The sequence below is a fragment of the Lissotriton helveticus genome, chromosome 8, assembly GCF_964261635.1.
Source record: "Lissotriton helveticus chromosome 8, aLisHel1.1, whole genome shotgun sequence".
In the NCBI taxonomy this organism is placed as follows: domain Eukaryota; kingdom Metazoa; phylum Chordata; class Amphibia; order Caudata; family Salamandridae; genus Lissotriton; species Lissotriton helveticus.
In genome coordinates this window covers 1,152,285,134-1,152,310,589 of record NC_136069.1, presented here as the reverse complement: position 1 = coordinate 1,152,310,589, position 25,456 = coordinate 1,152,285,134, and the positions used below count along the sequence as shown (strand labels likewise).

Sequence of the window (25,456 nt, the reverse complement as noted above, 5' to 3'; positions counted from 1 at the left end):
CACTCTATCGCCCTCACTCTATCGCCCCCTCACTCTGTCGCCCCCTCACTCTGTCGCCCCCTCACTCTGTCGCCCCCTCACTCTGTCGCCCCCTCACTCTGTCGCCCCCTCACTCTGTCGCCCCCTCACTCTGTCGCCCCCTCACTCTGTCGCCCCCTCACTCTGTCGCCCCCTCACTCTGTCGCCCCCTCACTCTGTCGCACCCTCACTCTGTCGCCCCCTCACTCTGTCGCACCCTCACTCTGTCGCACCCTCACTCTGTCGCACCCTCACTCTGTCGCACCCTCACTCTGTCGCACCCTCACTCTGTCGCACCCTCACTCTGTCGCCCTCACTCTATCTATCGCCCTCACTCTATCGCATCACTCAGGGGCACCACAACATCACTCAGGGGCACCACAACATCACTCAGGGGCATCACAACATCACTATGCGCTAACACAGCATCACTATGCGCTACCACAGCATCACTGATCGCCACAGCATCACTCGTCGCCACCACATCACTCAGCGCCACCACAGCATCAATCTGTGCAACCATTCAACAACTGGTTCAAATATGTTCTCTCAATGTTTCAAGCTTTATTACAAATGTCACTAAAAGATGTTAATATTTCACTTCTGTTCTTGGATTTTCGTCACAATAAAATACACTGAACATAATCTTCACAAAAGTTATTTACAAATGTTTAAGCTATTGCCATTATAAATTACAATAACTTTTATTTAAGTATTAATTATTAAAAAAAAGAAATGCCATTGCTATTTGTAATATCAATACATCTAAGTCACGTAAATACAACACATATTGCATTACAAATGCTATAGGTGTCACATTTGCATAAGTTAAAACTATTGGAATTGTAAATGACAAAACCATTAATTTAGCTATTTTCAAAACCAGCACATAAATACAAAATTTGTAATTTACAATACCAATAGCTCAAACTTTCCTAATGCGAGACCTATTGCATTGCAAATGCTTGTTTTTTCTAGAGACCGCGACTGCAGTCAGAATATTTGAGGTACCTTGTGGCTTCTTTGCAGCATCGGATCTCAGGTAGATTTAAGTTCCAAAATACCCTCCTTCCTCAGGAGTGCATGGTCAGGTCACAGTGCTGAGACACTTTGGGTTCTCCTGGGCCTCATCCTAACATATTGGTGCTGGTCCTTCCCTGATATTGTAGCGGAAATCTTCGGCTCGTGCTGTCCTGGCTCCTTCATGGCCCCCACTTCTGCTTATGAGTATTTTCCTTGTATCTCATCACAGGAGACACCTACAAGGAAACAAAAGAAGGGTATGCTGTCCCTATGAACTACCTGCTAACCAATGGGGGCAGCCTGTTCAGAAAACAATAGCATAGGAAAGGCCAGGGGGAAACTCCCTAGCTTAGTACTTCGCAACTTTTTAGAACCTTGACTTTTGCAACCCACCTACCTTTAATGGACACGAGGCTGGGTGATTTTTTTATGTAACTAAAGAATCGTGTGGTAGCGCATTGTTATTTAGAGACCGCACATTTTCCATTGAAATGGCTGCAAAGTGTGCACAGACCTACACTTTTACTGATAAAACTATATAGCACAAATGACAATGTGAGTAAATCGGGTTTCTGAGAATATTTATCACTTGTGCATCACCAAGTAAAGTGGCTTGATTTGCTTTGATCCTATTAAAATCTCTATTTCGAGCCCACGTCAGAATTACAGAAAAAGTGTTTTATTTTTGCTTTCCTAACTGCTGAATATATACAGTTCATTTACAGTTATTTACATGTTTCTGTATGTTGCCAAAAGAACAACATCCTACAGTCTTTCCTTTCACACTCCCTATACTCCAGCGTGATTGCCACATACCTCACTTTCAACACTCTTTTCACTTTGCAGTCAGAGAAGGAAAAGTACTCTCCAATCCCTATGCTAAAATAATAAGTAGCAATTTGCCAAAAGTCAGATCCTGACATTTGACCTCTGCCTTTGAAGCATCGCAAATGTGACAAGATAAACGCAGAATTTAAAGGCATCTTTATTTAATGCTCATGCTCCCCAACCCCACCAAAAATTAGGTCTCAACCCACAGTTTTGAAAGCTCTGCCCTAGCTTCAAAAGGGTACACTGCCTCCTTTCCATAGTATTCCTGAAATGTCCAGAGAACAAAACCTCAACCCCATACTACGCGAAATCACCAAATTCGGCGCTATTTCGGGAATACAAATTAATTGGTCGAAGTCGGCTCTATTCCCCTTAACGGATAAGACCACGCAATTTCCCCTGGACTATCCCTTGATTTGGGAAACGGAGGACCTAAAATATCTCGGGGTTGTGGTGTCACTGAATCGTGAGACCCTCATCAGGGCTAACTATGGTACCGCGCTTGACAAACTAACCGATACCATTACCAAGTGGATCCATCTCCCACTTTCAATAGCAGGAGGTGTCTCACTTATAAAGATGGTGGTCCTCCCCAAATTGCTATATCTCTTTACTAACATACCACATAATCCTGGTTCCCATTTCTTCCGTGCCCTCAATTCCCAGATGTCGAGGCTTATTTGGGGTGGTAAACAGGCCAGGATTAGCCTAAAGATGCTCATGTTACCTTATCACCAGGGAGGGTTCGACGTTCCTAACTTTCAACGTTACTACGACTGTGCCCAGGGTCACTTCGTCGCGTACTGGCTACATCCCCCCCCCTTTCATGGCCCATTTGGCGGTGGAAGATGGATACATGCGCCCTGCGCAACCGTCGGGATATCTCTATACTACGCCGAAAGTCTCGGACCGAGACCCTACCACTGTCGACTGCACGGTGCAGGCGTGGAGGCGAATAGCGGATCACATGGAGGTTAAGTTTCTGTACTCACCATGTATGCCTCTAGCACATGACCCTAGATTGCGAGTCGCCTGTGAGGAGATTGGTCGTAAATTACTCCTGAAACTGGCGATTCACACGTGGGGTGATTTATACCTCCAGGGGCAGTTCCGGACATCGGCGCAATTCTTCGGAGAGAACGCCGCTTCGGTCATGGACACGTTCCTCTATGTCCGGCTGCGACAGAACGTTAAGGCGGTTACTCCGAACTTTCCTGACAAGCCGGACACACTAGCCCCCCAGCACTCGCTTTTACAAACGGGCAACCCCAAACATGTGGTGTCAATGCTGTACAAGCATGCCCAGCCGGCCCCAACGCCGCCTCCGCTCAAAGTCTGCAGTGCATGGGACAATGACCTTGGCTCCCCACTGTCGGATGATCAGTGGGAGGAGAGCTGCTCGCACACTCATGCAGTAACCGGTAATACCCGGCTCCGGTTGATACATTTCAAATTCTTGCATCGCATTTACTTTACTCCTTCCAAACTATTCCGGCTTGGCCTCCGTGACACTAACCGGTGCCTTAGATGTGGGGTGGAGGGTGCCGATTTCTTCCACATGGCGTGGACATGCCCCTCCGTCGGGGCATATTGGCAGGCCGATTTTCGTGCCCTTTCGGATATGGTTGGGGTTGCTATTGATCCCTGTCCTAAGACGGCCCTGTTAGGTCACTCGGTCCCTGCACTGCAATCACATAGAAAGTTTCTCGCACTGGGCCTCTTATTAGCCAAACGCCATGTAGCCTGTAGATGGGGTAGAGGTCGTGCTCCTAAATTCAAAACTTGGCTCAATACTATGTCAACCTGGCAAGATCACCTCCACAATTATGCCGAACTCTTACCACATAAGTCACGTCCCAAAGATATCTGGGTCCCCTGACAGCCTATCTCCTCCGTCAACGGAGTGAGGAGCATCCGGACACTTGAATCAATGCCCTTACTCACTGTCCTCCACCTCTGCTCTCTTATCGTCCCCCGTACCAATAGATAGACTCCTCTACATCCTGGCAGTTCCTGATGCCCGGCTTTAGGCTGGTCCGCGACGCATACTTTGCACCTGACTGCACACTCACGTTAGCAACATGTTACATGTAGCACTACATACACGACCTTTGCACATTATTGACCTCATGGGTTGGGTTATGAATCTCCCCCCTCCCCTCCCCCCTTCTTCCCCCCCCCCCCCCCTCTCCCCCCTTTGCCCTTCCCATACCAGCCAGAAGTATTTCGTTGGTGCGGTGTCTACTGCCCTTGATGGAGGTTGCTCCTCCCACTACTTAATACTGCATTAAGGCTCCTCACCCTCAGATCCTCTGATCCACATACACTGTATGGTGGTATATCATGGGAAGGACTTTCCCCAGTTGAGTTCGATTTCTGTTTTTTTCTTTCATTAAAAAATTGAAAATGAAGCCTCAATTGCTTTTTGCTGGTATACAATATGCTTCTACCCTGTAGCTATGCCATTTGTACTACCTGACTAGGCCACTTTTCTATCGCGGCCGGCCCAGAGGGTTGTAGGCGGCATGCTGTGTTTAGGTACTATTGTCGTGCCCCCTTTTTTACTTCTGTGCCTGCCCTGGGCTCTATTCTATGTGACTGCCGGCCTGCGCTTGCAGGTTGTAGGCGTGAAGCTGTGTAATGCCTATCACTTTTGTCATCAATAAAGGTTTAAAAAAAAAATGAAATGTCCAGAGAACAGTTCTGCAATCTGCAATTACTCTCTCCGTATTGGGTACCACTGAAGTGCAGCAAACGCAAAAGGAACCCACTGTGGCTATATGCATTTTCCATTAATGCTGAATGGTACACCTACCCAACATCCACGTCGCGCAGGGATGAGTGAAGGACCCATTTGCAGGAGACTGACTGACCAGTTTATAAAGCAGGGGAGGTCAGTAGACAACTCTTTTCCTGAAAGGGGCAAGTACAAAGGACTGTCTTTCCACTAGAAGCGGTATCTCTGCCACCACTGGCACTCCTCTACAGCTTGATGAGCTTATGGTAGTTGCACTCAACCAGAAGAGAGTGCACATGGTGTACCCATCAGGAGCACAGAACCCTATCCTCGGTCTCAAATAGTGTTACAGAAAGTACCTCAAGTGCTTTTGAGGATCAAAAACCTTCAGCAGGGATGCTCTCTCTCTCCAAAGCCATGCAGGTGACCTTTACTGTCCCAACATTCTGTCTTACTATGCAAAATAGGAGGGGTGGCCCACTTTGCTTGCTAGTGTTAGGGGCCTTGTTGCACCAGTGTTTCTTAAAGTCTTTGATAATTTTCATGGAGGCCCACAGAAGAGGCAGGGGAGAAAGCCTGGTCTAGTTTGGGCCTTAGAGAGGTGGCTCAGAAGGGGGCATGGGGGCATAGATTGGTAGTCTGTTTTTTTAGGAGGGCATAGTGGGTAGTCTGTTTTCTCCTTCTCAGAGCCATATTTACCATTTGATTTGTGCAGCAGATGCAGTGGCACCAATAAGACAGACACCGATCTTGTCTGACTTCCTACTTGACAGGGGAGTGAGACTCATTGTCCTTCTTTGATAGCATTAGGCCCCGGGCTACTCTTGCTGCACCTGTGTTGCTTTGTGCCTTAGATGGATGCCCAGGGTAGAGGGTTGTGGTGAGGGGGATTATTTGATGTGAGTTATGGGCCAAGTAAAAGTACCCCTAAAATGATTTCATAACCCCTCCTTTCGTCCTTCCCCTTTGTTCCAACTACGTCCCAGTCAAGTGCCACTCAACCACCTACCGTCCTTACAGTAGAGTTTGCGAGGTACGGGTGACTTCAAAACATTTTGCTTATTGGGGTGGGGGGAGCCCTGACAAAAACAGTTGAAGATTTCTGGGTTAAGAGGAAATAGGGAAACACAAATTCAGCAAAGAAATAACGTTTAACCATTATTCCCCTTAGTTTCCAAAAGAACATATCTCATTTAATAGACCGAACAGTACTTGGAACCGTTGCGCAGATATACTTATGCAGTGGGACCAGCAAACTCCTCCAACATTTTACCAAATGTAAACTACAATGGATTGTTTCACAGAAGTCCTGCAATTTAGATTCCTAGCGTCCTGATAGGATATCTAGGCTGCATTATGGAATACACAGGTAAGATGTTACTGTGAAACAGACTTAGAGTGAAGTCATGTTTCCGAGCTCGGGATCAAAACATCCATTAGCCCAGTTTCCGCAAAATATATGAGTTCTCACATTGGATACAAAACACCTAGCTTTTTCTAGTGGAAGTCTACATGATTGGCTGCCTTCCAATGTCAAGAGATCACTGCACAGGGAATTCCTACCATAACAGATTAGGACAATCGAAGAATTACACCTTCTACAGTGTTGAATTAAGGAGCTCCTGCCTGAACAGACCAGAACACCCTCAAGAAATTCCCTCTTGTAGGGCTGAAAAAGTAGGTCGAGAAAAGCACACTCTCATATCTGACATATCTGAAGTCTAACACAGTAGCAAAGCATTAGATACTCAACGGATCCTCTGTCGGACCTCGTGCTCACCGTCGCTTTGTGTGAATCATCACCCTTTCAAATCAGCCTTCACCGAGATAGACTGTGCTGAACTCTCCACATCTGAACTCCTCCTGTAGCACTATTTTGCAGGAACATGTATTATCTCTTCAAACATCATAAATCAGTCATATATTTTCAGGATCCCACGTCCTTGCAAATGCCAGCATTTTTTACACTGTGGGCCCTATATGGGTCATACAGGATTCTTCAGCTTCCATACAAACATGCAACAGCAACCAAAAATAAATTAAACATAAGGCATACCAAGTCTAGGAAGGAAAAGTGTAGCATTCCTTCTCTACATAGACTACACCGTCCTCTTGTAAAGAACATCAAGCAGGCTTCAAGAACTGATCTCCAGTTATGTGACTTGTATGATCCTCGAGCTGGAAACAAATGTAGCAAATTCACAAATTAGGACTCTTGACCCCCCTAAAATATAAAGATCATGAATTGTATATGTAGGCAACACAATAATCAGCACTGTGAATACCTTCCAGTATCTTGGTATCATCTTTTAATCACAGTTGACTTGACTTGGTTACTAGCAGTTTATAGTGCTTAGAACACTGCTTTAGTGACGTTTGGGATAGCAATTTGGGGATGCGTCCATGCATCCTGTGTCCAGGCAGAAGAGAATACATTTTTAAGTGCATGCTTGGTTTACCTCCGTCTAATGTGACAGTAATCTTATTTGAGGAAGCTGGGTCTAAGTAGGTTGTGAACCATATAAAAATCACCCCCATTTTGCTGTGGGTATCTGTGTGGATCAATCTAGCAAGAAGACTGAACGAATTTGTCTCTGACTCTTTTGACCTTTGACCAAACAATCTCTTGTTTAATGAACTAAAGTTGTCAATTTAACTTTGGGATATCCTTGGTTTTTTTTTTTTTAATAAACCTAAAAAAGTTGTTAAAACATATATGAAATGGGTTCTAAATGTCCTTTTAGCTTGGAGTTCAATTGGATGAGATGGTACCAAACTTTTTAACATTTCTCAGGCCCTCATTGCATCCTGTGTGTGTAGTTTTAAACTGCCATTTCAACCTGGAAAAATGAACCTTTTGCCAGGCCTAAACCTTCCTTTTTAAAACCTATACGTCACCCCTAGTGTAGGCCTTAAACAGTCATGGGGCAGGGTGCAGTGTATTTCCAAAGTTCGACATGTGCTGGTAGTGAAAATCTCTTCTTTGATAGCATTAGGCCCCGGGCTACTCTTGCTGCACCTGTGTTGCTTTGTGCCTTAGATGGATGCCCAGGGTAGAGGGTTGTGGTGAGGGGGATTATTTGATGTGAGTTATGGGCCAAGTAAAAGTACCCCTAAAATGATTTCATAACCCCTCCTTTCGTCCTTCCCCTTTGTTCCAACTACGTCCCAGTCAAGTGCCACTCAACCACCTACCGTCCTTACAGTAGAGTTTGCGAGGTACGGGTGACTTCAAAACATTTTGCTTATTGGGGTGGGGGGAGCCCTGACAAAAACAGTTGAAGATTTCTGGGTTAAGAGGAAATAGGGAAACACAAATTCAGCAAAGAAATAACGTTTAACCATTATTCCCCTTAGTTTCCAAAAGAACATATCTCATTTAATAGACCGAACAGTACTTGGAACCGTTGCGCAGATATACTTATGCAGTGGGACCAGCAAACTCCTCCAACATTTTACCAAATGTAAACTACAATGGATTGTTTCACAGAAGTCCTGCAATTTAGATTCCTAGCGTCCTGATAGGATATCTAGGCTGCATTATGGAATACACAGGTAAGATGTTACTGTGAAACAGACTTAGAGTGAAGTCATGTTTCCGAGCTCGGGATCAAAACATCCATTAGCCCAGTTTCCGCAAAATATATGAGTTCTCACATTGGATACAAAACACCTAGCTTTTTCTAGTGGAAGTCTACATGATTGGCTGCCTTCCAATGTCAAGAGATCACTGCACAGGGAATTCCTACCATAACAGATTAGGACAATCGAAGAATTACACCTTCTACAGTGTTGAATTAAGGAGCTCCTGCCTGAACAGACCAGAACACCCTCAAGAAATTCCCTCTTGTAGGGCTGAAAAAGTAGGTCGAGAAAAGCACACTCTCATATCTGACATATCTGAAGTCTAACACAGTAGCAAAGCATTAGATACTCAACGGATCCTCTGTCGGACCTCGTGCTCACCGTCGCTTTGTGTGAATCATCACCCTTTCAAATCAGCCTTCACCGAGATAGACTGTGCTGAACTCTCCACATCTGAACTCCTCCTGTAGCACTATTTTGCAGGAACATGTATTATCTCTTCAAACATCATAAATCAGTCATATATTTTCAGGATCCCACGTCCTTGCAAATGCCAGCATTTTTTACACTGTGGGCCCTATATGGGTCATACAGGATTCTTCAGCTTCCATACAAACATGCAACAGCAACCAAAAATAAATTAAACATAAGGCATACCAAGTCTAGGAAGGAAAAGTGTAGCATTCCTTCTCTACATAGACTACACCGTCCTCTTGTAAAGAACATCAAGCAGGCTTCAAGAACTGATCTCCAGTTATGTGACTTGTATGATCCTCGAGCTGGAAACAAATGTAGCAAATTCACAAATTAGGACTCTTGACCCCCCTAAAATATAAAGATCATGAATTGTATATGTAGGCAACACAATAATCAGCACTGTGAATACCTTCCAGTATCTTGGTATCATCTTTTAATCACAGTTGACTTGACTTGGTTACTAGCAGTTTATAGTGCTTAGAACACTGCTTTAGTGACGTTTGGGATAGCAATTTGGGGATGCGTCCATGCATCCTGTGTCCAGGCAGAAGAGAATACATTTTTAAGTGCATGCTTGGTTTACCTCCGTCTAATGTGACAGTAATCTTATTTGAGGAAGCTGGGTCTAAGTAGGTTGTGAACCATATAAAAATCACCCCCATTTTGCTGTGGGTATCTGTGTGGATCAATCTAGCAAGAAGACTGAACGAATTTGTCTCTGACTCTTTTGACCTTTGACCAAACAATCTCTTGTTTAATGAACTAAAGTTGTCAATTTAACTTTGGGATATCCTTGTTTTTTTTTTTTTTAATAAACCTAAAAAAGTTGTTAAAACATATATGAAATGGGTTCTAAATGTCCTTTTAGCTTGGAGTTCAATTGGATGAGATGGTACCAAACTTTTTAACATTTCTCAGGCCCTCATTGCATCCTGTGTGTGTAGTTTTAAACTGCCATTTCAACCTGGAAAAATGAACCTTTTGCCAGGCCTAAACCTTCCTTTTTAAAACCTATACGTCACCCCTAGTGTAGGCCTTAAACAGTCATGGGGCAGGGTGCAGTGTATTTCCAAAGTTCGACATGTGCTGGTAGTGAAAATCTCTTATATTTGTTTTTTCAGTACTACAATCCTGCCTCTCCAATAGGATAATATGTGATTAACTTATTACATTTAATAAGTGATAACTTTCAATTGGGGCAGGTAAAACTGTTGATTGTGGTGTCTAAACAATTTTAATGTATAGCTCTTTTTACTGGTAAAGTTGGATTTAAAATCAATCAATCAATCAATCAGAGGATTTGTAAAGCGCACTACTTACCCGCGAGGGTCTCAAAGCGCTGGGGGGGGAGGGGGGGGGGGGGGAGCTGCTGCTAGTGGTCGAAGAGCCAGGTCTTGAGTAGTCTCCTGAAGGTCTGCAGGTCTTCAGTTTGTGGTAGGAAGAGAGGGGGTGTTCTAAGTCTTGGCGGCGTGGTGGGAGAAGGACCTGCCCCCGGAAGTGGTTCTGTGGATGCGTGGGATGGCGGCCAGTGACAGGTCAGCGGAGCGGAGTTTCCTGTTGGGTACATAGAATGAGAGTCGGTTGTTGAGGTAGGCTGGGCCGGTGTGTGGAGTGCCTTGTGTGCGTGGGTCAGGAGTTTGAAGGAGATTCTTCTGTCGACGGGGAGCCAGTGCAGGTTTCTCAGGTGGGGGTTGATGTGGTCTCGGCGCGGGAAGTCGAGGATCAGGCATGCAGAGGCGTTCTAGATTCTTTGAAGTTTGTTGATGAGCTTGGACGGGGCTCCGACGTAGAGGGTGTTTCCGTAGTCGAGTCTGCTGCTGACGAGGGCGTGGGTGACGGTTTTCCATGTGTCTGTCTGGATCCATCTGTAGATCTTGCAGAGCATGCGGAGGGTGTAGAAGCAGGTGGAGGAGACTGCGTTGACTTGGTTGGTCATGCTGAGTTTCGAGTCGAGGATGTTCTGAAAATGCCACTTTTATAAAGTTGGTAGTTTCTTGCCCCAACCATTTGGTACTTGAAGTTTGTTTTCTGGGTCACATGGCTAGGTGCAGCTGGCAGTATATCTTTGTATATTGCTCACAAACAGTGAAACAAACAGCCATAGGTGTTGGTAGGATGGGCCATCTCTGAGTTAACAAGGGGGAGGAGGTGTCACCTACCACACTTTCACATCACAAATGCTCTGCCTGAGCACACTCGCAAAGGTTTTGACACTAGTCTATTGTCACTCCAGACAATGTGGGGCAGGGATGCAGGACATTTCAAGCACCTCTACGGGTGGAAACCTCCAGAACCTTCTCCTACTTCACAGTGGGCACCAGGTATAAATAATCAACCCTCAAATCAAACTCTTCAGTACACCCTTGACCTGTGAAAGACACAGAAGGACTGCTGTGCTGTTCTGCCAGAAGGACTGCTACTCTGTTGTCCTGCTTGCCTGCTACATGAGTGAAGAACTGGACTTGCACTTTTAGCCCAGGATTAACAGATGACGCCAACGGCCAGTTGGCTGACCTCCTGATCAAAAGCCTCGGTGACAGAAAAGGCTCCAAGCACCTATAAGCCATCACCTGGACTATGTCTATTGTGAGTCCAACCCCCCAAGAGGGGGCACCCCAGTCCCAAACCCTTGGAAGTGGGTCAGAAGGTGATTTGTCCTCCATGCTATGGTCCTGTGGCAGAACTGAAGCCGCACAATGTCTCTCCTCGCAGCTCCTCTGTCGAACCGCCGCTGCGCGATGTATCCCTGACACAGGACTTATCATCTCAGCCCGCAGTCTCCTTTGAATCTCCGCTGAGCAACAAATCCCTAATGCAAGACTTTCCATCGCAGCCTCATTGGGACCACCAATGTGCAACGCACCCTCGAGGCAGGCCTTCGCATTGCATCGTAAGCTTCTTGTCGACAGCATCCTCAAAGACAACACAGGAACCCGTATTGTAAGCCCCGCAACGTCTTCAGAAATAGCGTGTGCATGTCGCATCTTCGATGCAGGACTACACATCGCAAACCCTTCATCGACGGCATCCTCTATGATGAAGCAGGACTTAGTATTACAGCTTCTCAGAACCACCACTGCACAACGCATCCTGGACGTGGGATCTCGCAACGCTCTGCAACCAAGATTTAAGGTACTCTTGTTCAGCGGATCTAACTTGGTCCCTGTATCTGCTCACCGCGCCATTTTGGTTGGCCTCAACTTGTGACTTTGCCCCAGTTCGGCTCGAACAGATAGTTGACACTTACTAAAACGTTTAAAATTGTGTATCTCTGGTTCTACTGATCGGATTTTTGCTATTTTGGTCTCTAATAATTAATCTAATTATGCTCTATTGTTCTAAATTGGTGTGGGATTTTTCATGTGTTGAGTTTTTACTTTATTCCTATTTGAAGTGCTGCATAAATACTTTACACATTGCCTCTAAGTTAAGCCTAACTGCTTTTGTGCAAAGCTACCAGGGAGTTAAGCACAGGATAATTTGGGTTTTGCTTGTGTTTCACCCTGGCAGAGATTGTGATTCCTGTTCGAATAAGGTTTCACCCCTCTCAACCAGTAACCCAATTTCTAACATCCACTGAAGGCTTAGGCCAAATGCTAGGCTCTGGTTCAATTGATGTCATTTTGAACCCTTGAGTCCAAAATGAACTGAGCTTTCTTGTGGCTTCTGCCTGCTACCCACACTCTAACCTCATGCACTAAGAATGGAAGACAAAGCATAAGATTGATTTCAAACAGGAGTGAGAAAGGCTGAATGTAATCTAATTGCTGAATTATGGAATGTGAGACCAGAAAACCTGAAATAAAACTACTACTTGACCAAATTGTGTAATCCTAGGCAGTTAATATATTTTATTGTACCTCCTATTTTTTTCATTTGCATATAAGAAAACCTTGAAATATGTAAGGATGAGTCCTCTTGAGTTTGACTTAACGGACTATAATTTTGAACTGTGGAAAATAATAATCTAGCGCACTTGTAAGGTGCACATGATAACTGACATGCCTCTGAGTTTACCAGAGACATACCAGCATTTAGTAAAGATTGCACTATGGGAGGTGCAAGCAATCTGCTTTGGACTGTCTAGGTTGGAACTGGGTCATTAGCTGTGGAGGTGTTCGCCCTGTCCTCTGCTCTGATTAGCCACATACCTATTGGGGGGGGGTCACTGCTGTTGAAGGCACTGTGAGCTCACACACCTGGAGATAGGGAGACTGCTATCAGTGACCCTGACCGGCACTGTTGACGGCTATGGAAAGTAAATTTGATGCCCTGCTGATCGCCATCGAAAATTCTAGAACCTGGAACAGTTTATCTTGACCGCCGTCAGGTGCTGGAACATACAGCCGCAATTGCCAAAAGGACACAGCGCAGCAGCCCTGATGCAAACTCGCTTCAGTCTTCCAGTGGGGACAGCTCAGTGGAGTTGTGGCCTTCCCAAACAGATTCGATACCTCCACCGGAGGTGACCCCGCAGACACCAGAGGACATCATATGATCTACAGGGATGCACACGGACAGGAGCTGCCTGCAGCGCTTGGATCCCCACCTCACTTGAGGAATGGTTCCATTTACCATAGTATACAGAACCTAAATCCCACACAAGTATTTGCACCAGTTCCATTTTCACCATAACTGAAAGGGGTCCACAGTGAACTGTCCTTGTTTGCTTCTTGCTATCTTCCCTACACTGAAATACTTGTTGGTGGACATTTAGTTCTTAGACCCTGGTTTGGGCGGGCACCCAATGGCATTCTGCCCTTCTTGTATACAAGATGTTGAGCTGGATCCTTGGGGCAGATACACTCTTGTGCTGGGCAAGCTGAATGGTAGACAAATAATATGCCCCAAACACAGATCACTCATCATATCTTAACACACTCTCAGGGTGTAGTGGGGGTACCATAGCTATTACCCAGTGACTTGATTGGCATACTAGATGTACACCTAGATCAATCGTTTACCCGCCACACAGTGCAGCTTCACCAAATGCCAGAGCTCTAGCAAGCAGGTTAGATAACTGGGGCCTTGTAGAATGCTACAGCTAAGATATACTCCATTTACTCTACGCTGCACATGCTACATGTGCGACTAGAAAGATTGATGAGCACATTGGAGGTAGCACAGCATGTCATGCACACTTATTACATGGGCTGTACACATTCAGACCATAAGCTCCTGGCATGGAACACGACACGCCCCCCCAATTCTCATTTGGAGGTTACAACCCACTACACTGGAGGTTCCTTGCAGCAGTGAGCACAGCAATCACAGAGTATTTTGATAACAAAGATGGCACAAAAAACACACGCTCACTAAAATGAGATGCATTCAAAGTAACACTCCGGGGCGCATGCCTAGGCTTAATGGGGAACATTCGTAAACTGCTTGATAAGGACCTGATACGAGTGAAACGGAGGCTATTACGATTGGAAGTGGCGGTAGCAGATAATCCTGAGGGACATGCTGAGCGAGCAGTGCTGTTGCAGTGGCTACGCTGCCATAACTACCCTGCTCAATCAGCCAAAACCCATGCTGAAGCAGACAAAGTGGGATCCCTCCTAGCCAAGCTGATCTGTCAAGATCGCCTAGGTGTCCCTGTAAGTGGACTGGGATCAACAAACTGCACTCTCTTGCATTTGCAGAGAGACATTCAAACGGAACTGGTATGTCATTACACCACAACACTCTTATATGTCTACTGTGACACTACCCACACTCTCACTAGAGCAAAAACAGGAACTTGACAAGCCTGCACCAGGCAGGGATGCCCCCTGTCGCCACTACTTGGGCTGTACACATTCAGACCATAAGCTCCTGGCATGGAACACGACACGCCCCCCCAATTCTCATTTGGAGGTTACAACCCACTACACTGGAGGTTCCTTGCAGCAGTGAGCACAGCAATCACAGAGTATTTTGATAACAAAGATGGCACAAAAAACACACGCTCACTAAAATGAGATGCATTCAAAGTAACACTCCGGGGCGCATGCCTAGGCTTAATGGGGAACATTCGTAAACTGCTTGATAAGGACCTGATACGAGTGAAACGGAGGCTATTACGATTGGAAGTGGCGGTAGCAGATAATCCTGAGGGACATGCTGAGCGAGCAGTGCTGTTGCAGTGGCTACGCTGCCATAACTACCCTGCTCAATCAGCCAAAACCCATGCTGAAGCAGACAAAGTGGGATCCCTCCTAGCCAAGCTGATCTGTCAAGATCGCCTAGGTGTCCCTGTAAGTGGACTGGGATCAACAAACTGCACTCTCTTGCATTTGCAGAGAGACATTCAAACGGAACTGGTATGTCATTACACCACAACACTCTTATATGTCTACTGTGACACTACCCACACTCTCACTAGAGCAAAAACAGGAACTTGACAAGCCTGCACCAGGCAGGGATGCCCCCTGTCGCCACTACTTTTCTCGCTGACGATGAAGCCCTTGGCAACCCTCCCGGGGGCTGGTGGAACAAACTGGGGCCTTTCATTGGTAGATGGCACACACTCTGTATCCTTATGTGCAGATGATTTACTTATCTATCTATGGGACATTACTGCTAAGCCTGCAGTGGTTGTGAATATCCTCCAGCACTTTGCTTCCATATCTGGCCCACATGTGAATCGGAGCAAATCGCGCTCATTCCTGTTTGACCCTGCTGTGCCAGACTCCAATATCCTAGTGGACTCAACTCAACTTACCAGGCAGCCTAATGTGTTTAGATATTTGGGAATTAAGATCTATCATTCCCCACTAGATCTTTTTGAATGTAACTTGGGCCGCTCTGTCACATCGCTGCGCACCCAGATGGTCTTCTGGAAGTCACTCCCACTATCCGTGACGGGTCGTGTGACGCTCCTTAAAATGGTGGTGCTTTCCCGGCTATTATATTATTTTGCAAACCTTTGAGGTCTTTTGAGGGAGTGATACATGACTTCATTTGGAACAAATTCCACTGCAGGGCTGCGCTGTCAAAACTCTGTTTGCCAACAAATCGCAATAGCCTTGCAGTACTCAATTTTGCGCACTATTTCCTAGTGGCGCAGCTACAGTGGGTGACACGCCGGCTAGTGACACTGCACCTATCAGATACGGCCATGCCACTACTGACCTGGAGCTATGCTGCCTTATTTCAAGTTTTTCATCCATGCGCCTGACCCCCCATTGCCAATGCCTCTGTTTATACAGGTAGCTTACCGATGTTATAAGTGTTGCTTATATGTCACATGCCACACTTTCCCATACACCCCAGAGCTGGCACTATTGGGTACACCGCATGGTAATAGCTTCACCACTAGAGCAGAGCTCGTGGACTGGGAGGCAGCTGGGATTCAGACTATGGGCTACCTTTATTTGGATGGCTCTCTCTTACCATATGTCAGTTTTGATTGAAAAAAATGGGCTCCCATCGGGTCCGTTTCTGCTACATGCTTCACTTATATGGACTTTGATTCAAAGATGAGGGGAAATAACAAATGAACCACCTACTCACATAACTATGTAATACCTACATGCTCTAGGGCGTGGGAGACATCTAATCCACTGGCTAGCGGATTCGCTGCATACCTTTGCAGCGCCTCCCCTCACACAGCTACATGACAAATGGGAAACTGATTTGAGTCGCCCATACACCGATAAAAGAATGGAAGGCTCTACTGGGAAGCCCTATCAGGATCCCGCGCAATGACAGATTCTGGCTTTTGTTCTATTCAGGCGCACACTGTTACAAATATATCACTAAAACCTGGTGCGGTAGCCACTGTCATTTGCAGACAGCACATTTTCCATTGAAATTACTACTAAATGCACACAGGCATACACTTTTACTGGTAAAACTATATAGCGCACAAACTATAATGTCTTTTAAGGAATATTTATCATTTGCACTTTACAAAGTAAAGTGCCTTGATTTGCTTCCATCGCAATTTGGAATTAGAAACAAAAAGTGCTTCATTTGTGCTTTCGCATTAATTTATTTTGAAATATTTATACAGTTCAATTATAGGTATTTCAATTGTGTTGTGTGTTCGAAGAAAACGACATCCTAAAGCCTTTCCTCTCATACCAACGTGATTTTTGGGTAACACCCTTCATCAGCCAGGCTAGCTTGAATCCAGTGGTAAAGCGAGCAAGGGACCCCTGTCTGGGCATACCCTGCCAACTTAGGGCGAACAAAGCAAACACAAGGAGATGATGGACGGAGCTCTGAAGCAACTAAAAGATACCTGCCCTCCATGTCGGTATAAACCGTGGAAAGCTAGAATGGCAATTGTTTATGTATGGATACACTTCCCTTGATTAAGTCCTATAACTAGAAAAGAAGCGATGCATCCCCCATACAGATGCGAATATGGATGGTGTTCTGGGGGACAGGTGAGTGTCTCGTAAGCAAACAGTATCGACATTGTAGCGTTGTAGACACTGGAGCACTTGTTTACCCTTGCACAAATCATTCAGACCCCTTTGTTCCAGGTCATTAGGGTGATGTCTGCGAATGGGTGGACATTAGTGTGTAGTGACATTGAGTAGTAATAGCAAAAATTAATGTATGTGAAGTGATACGGTACAAACTCATAACAGTGAATCAGGAACTTCAAACATACGAACAAATCCTCATATTTCACACCCACCTCCCCCTCCCATACCTGGCAGACCTTTGCCAAGTAAAACCCAACCACACCAGAATTTCAAAAGACATAATCCCTCTAACCATTAGGTGGTAACAAATTGACATATATGTGTATACCACATGGGATGTGGTAGTGTCACGTCGGGTCCCCGTTCCTTGTGGGAAAGGATAAAGAATTAAACACTTCTTTCTATCAGGAAAACACTTTCTCAAAGAGCACCAAGCCATTAATTTGTAAAGGTTCAGTGTTTGTGTGTCATCAGTTCCTGCAATGAATCAGTAATAAACATGCCAAACTCTAGGACATCAACTAGTAGAAAAGAGATCAGCACTGGAATGGATGTCTGGTGGTGACATCACCAGGGAGTCACACCGCTATGAGGATCATTCTTCGGAATATTGTCAGCAAAAAGTCCACATCAGTTGGATTGTAAAACAGATTCAAGTTGTGGAACGTAGCCTTGACTCCAGTATCCTTGCGGTGTGCCTCGCAGTAAAGTCTGGAAACAAGGAGATGGCCTATCCCTGCCAGTTCAATGGGCCTTTTTCTCTAGCCAGACGTAGGGCCGTGTCTTGTTCTTTAAGTTCAACAATTGAGCAATCAGTGACCTCGGTGGGCATCCCAGGTTTGGGCATTGCCCAAGTAAGTGGTGGACCCTCTCAACCATGAAGGTTGGCGTGATAGAGTCTTTGCCTCGACAAACTGATCCAGGGGGCCAGTTTTTGTGGATTCTGGGATTTCTAAGATACAGATAATATTCCGCCTACTCCTTGCCTCCAAAATCATTGCTACTGTCTTCCTGAGTCTTTCCAAACTATCCAATTTTTTACTGTTTGGGCCACTTCATCTGCCAGAATTGACACTCTCTCTTCAGGAGTGTCGAACCTATGCTCATTACAGTCAAGATGCTCGCCCAGCTCATCTAATCTTTCATCTAAACTGTTGAATCGCCATCTATGGCTTGAAAGCCCAATCGAAGCTCCCTCATGATTGCCAGACAGCGAGGTATGCCCCGCATCTTATGTACCACACCCTCAGCCATCGCCTGATTCTGTGTAGCGCCAGGAGGCTTTCACTTATCAAAGGTTAATCAGCTCTGTTTGGGTATCCTCAAACCAAAGCATGTGTGTAGCAGGACGTGGAGTGGAAATCCGGTCCAAGCAACTATTCACAGCTCTCTGCTAGTAGTTTCCGCTGTGCTTAGTTATGCTGCAGCAATCAAGAGCACAGGCAGAAGACTAATGTGGTGCTTATAATGGTGTTGAAGGCAACCTCTGCAAGGAGTAATGAGGTACCTACCAGTTCTCAGTGGAAAGGCCCACAGCCACCTGCCCTGGAGCAGTTCACAAGTAGGGGCAGGAGGGGGTGCAGAGCTACCAATGGTCACACGCAAGTAGTTTATGGTGGGATAGAGTTCTCGGCTGTCCCAGCAGGTAGGAGTGGCCCGACAGCCAGGGCTGAGCAACTGGGTCTGAGGTGTAGGTTCCTGTGGGTCAAGCTATGTTCATTATAAAATGCCTTGCCAGAGCTTATGCAGCCATGTCAGTGGTGACTGGTGGGATCTCCAATGTGTTGCAGGATTGGTAGCTAACAAAGGGTGAGAGCGTCCAGCCCATAGGTTACATGGGGACCTTCATCCCTCCATGTATCGGGCAGGCAGCTGACCCCGCAGGAGCTTCCGATGGGGCCAGGCGCTGGTCCGCAGCTGAAGATTAGGCCCTGGCCTCCGCAGCAGTAGGTGTGGATCGCAAGGTCTGGAGCACAGGCCCAGTAATATTCAAATGTCACCCAGTGCCGTTGAAGGTTGTCAGCAGATGCAGGAGCAGTGCGTGCAGGGAGGAAGCAAGGCGAACAGGAGGCAGCGGTCCGGCCCAACATGGCCCGAAGGGTGGCTCCCAGGCTCACACACGGCCCCTGTCACCTCTGGGCCTCCAGGAAGACTTCGGGCCGGCCTTCACTGGTTTCTGGGTGTTGTTCATCAGCGCATATCCCACTTGACTCTTGCGCCAGGTTCTGCATCTCCTCTCTCTACAGCTGCGAGAACCTCAGGTGGGTCGCCATCCCGGCACCGCAGCAGCAGGGCCCCCGTTGGCGTCACTCCCGCAGCACAGGCCTACGCAGTTGGTGGAATCAATCTGCGGGCCGGTGGGGTGAGGTGAGGGTCACACTGCATGGCACTGCAAATTGTCGCTTTATCGGAACACCCAGGCACCGCAATGCAGTTCCTCTGAGTCTGAGACCACAGTAGCGTAGGTCTCTTGCGTCACCGCCGTGAAGCCAGATTAGAGCGAGGGCCCAATGGCCCATCCAACTCCCCAGACAACTTGGGTCACCATCCGCAGTGTCCATGCTGCCCCTCCTCACATCAGGATGGTCCCAGGTATGGCGACAGAATGTGCAGTTAACTGGCTATCCTGAATGGCAGCGTTTAGGTCGGTTTATGGCTGGCGTAACGAAAAGTGAGGGGCTTCCCTGCACGGTACTTAGGGGGGCCCCCTCCGGGCTCAATCAGGAGTTCTCCGGCCAGAGTGCAGTGCCGAGGGGGCCCCTTGGAGCTAAGGCCCACCCCCCCCCCCCCCCCCGCACCACGTGGGCTGCGGGGGCCTGTGTTACGCCCCTGGATGACGGGGATTCGGGCGGAGCCTCAACTTCGTGCAGCCATTACAGTCGGCGGCTAGGCCACGCCCTCCTTCTCTGCCTCTGTCAGTCGGGGCGCTTTTGTAGTTCTCCTGTGAGACAGGATGAAGGGAGACTGAGTGTTCCAGTAAATACAAGTCACACCCTGTTGTGACTTATGCATTGGTAGCCACAAAGCTCCAATTGTCAGACGGCTAACCACCTACTCCTCTCCTATGAAAATAGCCTTTGCCTCCTTTTTGTGGTGAATAGTGACCAGGGATCTATCTGGAAATCTGGGCCTGGCGGAGGGCAGTGTCCCCGAGCCTCCTTTTTGGGCAGGTGCGCAGGCCTGACTTTTTAAATTGTTTTGTGATTAATGTTCTGGAGCATAATGGCCTTAACGCCCGTTCAACAAGACCCAAGACTACTAGTGAGTACCTTTTTTATCCGCTCAAAACTTTTTAGACTTTAATTTTCAGAAATGTGTGTTTTGGTAATGTTTTACTTGTGATACTCCTATGCTCTAATATACTCTATTATATAGTTCGCTGACGCGTGTTTACAATGTAAAAAAATATTTACAATGATTCCATGGTGTTGAATGTGCTCGGTTTCATTTTCCACAGACAGTGCTGCGAGTCTGGGACTGCTTGTTCTTCGAGGGATCCAAACTCCTCTTCCGAGTGGCCTTAACATTAATCAAACGGCATCAGGCTTACATCTTGGAGGCAAAAAACTTTCCTGATGTCTGTGAAAAATTTAAAGAAATCACGAAGGGATCTTTTGTCACGGATTGTCACACGTTCATGCAGGTGAATTTATTTGCAATTTCATTGATATGTGAGTGTGGTCCGATTTGTTTATTAATAATCAAAAATATTATTAAGGTAACGTGCTTTTGCTTCTGGCTTGACGCCGAAATGCCATGCTTCTGTTGCCTATTAAGGACTGCCCTTGCCAGCTAAAAGTCCTAGTACCGGGTATCAGGCAGTTCCTAGAGGGCATGGATGATTATGAAAGTCCTAATTCAGCGTTCTCACATGATTACCGGTCACCATTATTTTATATTGAAAATATGTATATTTCTAAATGTAGTACAACCCCATGTCTGCATGTTCACCACGCATGTTGTGTTAACTCCTGCTACCTCTATTGTAAGTGTGTATCACAGTTCTGTCTCTTGTCCCATTGACTTATATTATGTTCCCTGGTTACACCCTTTTTAGGTTTCGTAACCTGGCGAGGGGCGAAGCCCCTCCCAGATCGAAATCTGTTGTTTTTAATAGTGAGGTTAGGACAGCCTCTGTTTCCAATTGGCTAGCTCCATAAATGGAGGCTAGCCATTGGGAGGCAGAGGCTGTCAATCGCGCTTTCTCTCGAAAACGCGATTCGGGGGCGTTTCTGGTGCTTTTTTTAAGCCCCGCCCCTTTGTCCCGGGCCGCGCTGCGATTGGCTGCCGGCCCGGGACACCCCCGTGACGTCATTCCCGGGCCGCGCTGTGATTGGCTGCCGGCCCGGGACACCCCCCTGACGTCATTCCCCGGGCCGCGCTGTGATTGGCTGGCCGGCCCGGGACCTGACTTGTTAGTTTCTGTTCCCGCTCCCCCCTCCATTAGCTGTGTTCCTGTTCCCTTTGTTCCCGCCTCCTCCTGCTGTCTCGCAGCTTGTGGCGGTCATGGAGACGTGCGCTTGTTTAATTTATTGGCACAAAGACGTGCTTCGCTTACAATCAGCACGCAATGCCCACTTACACTTTCGAAGTGCAGGCGGGACAATGGCGGCCGTTTGTACAAGTGTTCAGTAAGCGCTTTTAACATTCGCTCCAGAACATGAAGCAGGCAAGTCTTAACGATCATGCTCAGAAAGCCCTTATATTTATTTTGTGGACGATTGCAGCCAGGGGCAGACTAGGTTCAAGCAGTCCGGCCAGGATACGTCTGCACTGCAGCTCAATTAAAAAAATACAACATCACGCACTCTTGCACGCCGGGAATGTGAGATGTGCCTGTGAGCTGCAAACGTTTGTTAACATGGGAGACAGAGGTGCCGCAGCTGAGCAGCGTAGTTCTGAAGTTTGCTGTAAGACACGTTCATCTTCAGTTATGCTAAGAATGAGAAATGCGATCACATGCTGCGAGGTGGCCCTAAACCAGGACGGAGCAGTCCCTCGGTTATTAACACAGCCGCCAGAACGGGCATCCCACAGCGAAGTCAGTGCCCTGTTCTCAATATTGCTGTTGCAATGACGCCACACATGGTTTGCCTTGATTGCAGTGTTTTGCTTTATTCCCATTATTTGTGCCTCACTAGAAGAGATGGAGGGCAAGCAAGGCCAGTGAGTGTGCATTTACATTAATTTTGTACGTTTGTGCATTTATAGAATTCTTGATACAATTGTCACAATTTACATTATGCGCCTGTTCTTGTTGCTGCTCAAGCAGCAGGGTTTGTGCAGAGGCTCAGGAAACAGGGGAAGTGTTTTGTTTAAGTTGTACAGCACAACTGATACACTCTCTCTCCCTCTTCATGAGAGATGATGGGCCCTTCCTCTTGTTTGTCAAGTGTGTTTTGGTTTGGACTTGTTACGGTGTTAGCGGGCTTCACCTATTCGGTCTTGTGGCAGGATAGTAGGAACACCTGAAGTGCGAGCTTCCTTTATTACAACCAAAAGCGGTCAATTGTATTGGATGGTTCAGAAATTAAAGTAAGGCAACATGTTTTCCTAAAAGCTGCATTTTGTCACCCGTATTGTTTGCTGCAGTGTAAATATATATGAATGAAAAGCACGCTATTACCCCACTGAGTTCTAATTGCTATATTTCCCAGCGTTTCTACTTTTTAAATGTAAGAAAGGATGTGGTGTGATGCGTTAAAACCTGGCAAGCTAAGTTCTAGTCTCGGCGTCTGCTTGACATCATATGATTCTCCTTGTACCCCAAAAATTAATTTGCCTTGGTGTAATGTAACTGCTGCTCATGTAAAGAGGCCCAATACCGTCAGGTCAAGTTCGCTCTGTAAAAAACTGTGGTGTTTATTATGTTTAATCAGCTCAATGATAAACAAGTATAATATAAAATGTTTTTGCAGACAAACAGATCAGGCACTATTCACTGCAGTGTCACTTTAAGCCCACACACTTCCTGCAGCAGCTGAGCCAAGAAGTGAGGGGAGGCAGAGCCTCGCAGCATCTCTCCCTGCTCCAGGCACCAGGGCCCCCTCCTGGAAATGGAGCCTCCCATATCCTCTCCTGCGTCAGCCCCCAGGGACGCTAAACTCCCATTGCTGCACCCCCCACCTCCATAATCCTTCTTTCCCCTCTGCTGACATTTCATACAAGGGTTATAACTCCTGCTATAGGCTCCTGCTGGCATTGGTTTGCCTACGAGTATGTATTAACTCTAACCCTCCCCTGTGAAGTAATGACTCTCTTGCCCCTTCCATTGCAAAATGCTGATTTTACCCCAAATACAATTTGTCCCATATGCCTTCCTTCAAACTGCTGTATTTTCAGATCGTGCTGCTACATATAACTACACTTAACCGCACAACAGTTCATGTAACTTATTATTTTTATAACTTTACAAACTTGTTATACAATGGAGCCCTGCTCCATTTTAACCTCTCTCCTGAAGTAAACATCCGCGCAAATAAGCAGTGTAATCGCATCCTGGCCTGGCAGCGATGTCTGTGTTTGTCGGCAGATGCCGAGTCCCCGTGATTTGCTGCGCGTCCCCCTACCCCCTCTGGACAGATTCTTGATTTCGTCCACCCACAGCGGAAGAACTCGTCCAACACTCACGCAAGGCAGACACTTCAGTCTCTGTTTTCAAAATGATTTTTCGTGAGGCAGCTGTTTTTTTTCGATTTTGGTGCTGGTCGGGAAAAGCAACTGTTTTGACCACCTAGGTCTGCTTTTTGGCGCACTTCGCCTGGCAGCCCGGGATGGATTGCCCTCTGGAGAGACGACGCTGACTGCCCGTCCATGCTCAGGTAGGTGGGGTGAGAGTGTGTGAGTGTGTGGGGGGAGGTGAAGTGGGGTGGGCAAGGTGTATCTTTCACATACCCTGTCTCCCTTAGCAGGATATTGCGATCGGCATTCGTATCGCGATATCTTCCGTTAAACCGGCACCCTGGCACTTGTCGCTGAATGATGGTTTTCTCTCCAAGCCCCCTCTTCACCCACCGCCGTCTCGCGCTCGTTGACCCCTTTCCAAGCACCGCTCCGACCCCTTTACCTCTCGGTACAGGTCCCGTGCTCCCTCACTTACCTCTCCCCGTCCCCTCATTTTGTCACTCACTCCCCATTGTGCACTGTCAAATATTATTCACTCTGCGCGTGAAGTGGTAACATTCAGTTTCCGACTTCTCTTATTTTACCGGGCTGCTGCTTTGCAATTTTAAAATAACCACCATCTTGCGCTTTATCCTATGCTTTATGTTTAGTAATTCAAAAAACGAAACTTTAGCATTATATTACAGTGCAGTGTATTTATGATAATTAATGCTGCTCTGTGTCGTGTCTTGCTCTTTAGCTTCATATTTAGTCATAACATACCTATAAATTGTCCAGGCACAGCATGTTAGTGGGGGTCGATATCATTTAAAAACAGGGGGTCTGTGTGGTGGGTGGGTGCGTGTGGCTCTGTGTGTCTGTGTGTGTGGGTGCAAATGCAATAGGTCTCGCATTTGCGAGAGATTAATCTATTGGCATTGTAAATGACAATGCCAATTATTTATCTGTTTTCAAAAACAACACATAAATAAAACGTTTGTCATTTACAATGCCAATAGCTCTAACTTTTGCAAAGGCGAAACCGTTGCATTGTAAATGCTTGTTTTAATAAGATTTTATAAAGTTAGTAAAAGAGGGTGCAAGTCCCTAAAATTGATTTAAGAACTATTTATCATGCACCCTTTTCATGAAGATTCACAACTGCAGCATATCCCAATCTCTGGCTTTCCTGCAGCTCTCCCGGTCCTAAAATGAACTTTCTCTGTTAGCAAACCTCCGTGATTTCTCCATATAGTTCACTTTAATCCCAACCAGAACGACCTGTTTGAAAGAAATGAGTTTCATGTAATCATTGGCGTCTGTCGCCAAATTTAAGCTTGTTAAGCCTTTTTTTTTAGAAAGTCTGCCCGTTCCACTTCTTTACTAAAACAATCGACTTCGACTGTGCTGCCTATGAGCAGATTCTTGAAAATGGCTGAAACTTCCTGTATCGCAGCACTGTGTTTGAACCCCCGGCTTTAATAAACACCTTTTCGGAGTTGCATACAGTTGTTTCCAGCCTTTGCTGCATCTACCATGGATGCTTGAATGTGTTTACCTAGGCTCAGAAAAATGTTATATGGATTCTTGAATTTGTTTACCTAGGCCCATTAAGATGTTATATGCATTCTTGAATGTGTTCACCTAGGCCAGAAAGATGTTATATGGATTCTTGAATTTGTTCACCTAGGCCCTGAAATATGTTATATAGATTCTTGAATTGTTTACCTAGGCCCAGAAAGCTGTTACATGGATTCGT

General features: G+C 46.4%; 1 protein-coding gene across 1 annotated transcript in view; it reads left to right on the top strand.

The window, feature by feature from the left end:
- The window catches only part of GRTP1 (growth hormone regulated TBC protein 1), a 492,188-nt gene that overhangs the window by 385,568 nt on the left and 81,164 nt on the right, over window positions 1-25,456 (top strand). The window contains exon 7 of the mRNA XM_078658051.1: window positions 20,552-20,737. Within this exon, the coding sequence (XP_078514177.1) occupies window positions 20,552-20,737 (186 nt within the window). The remainder of the gene's footprint in view (window positions 1-20,551; window positions 20,738-25,456) is intronic.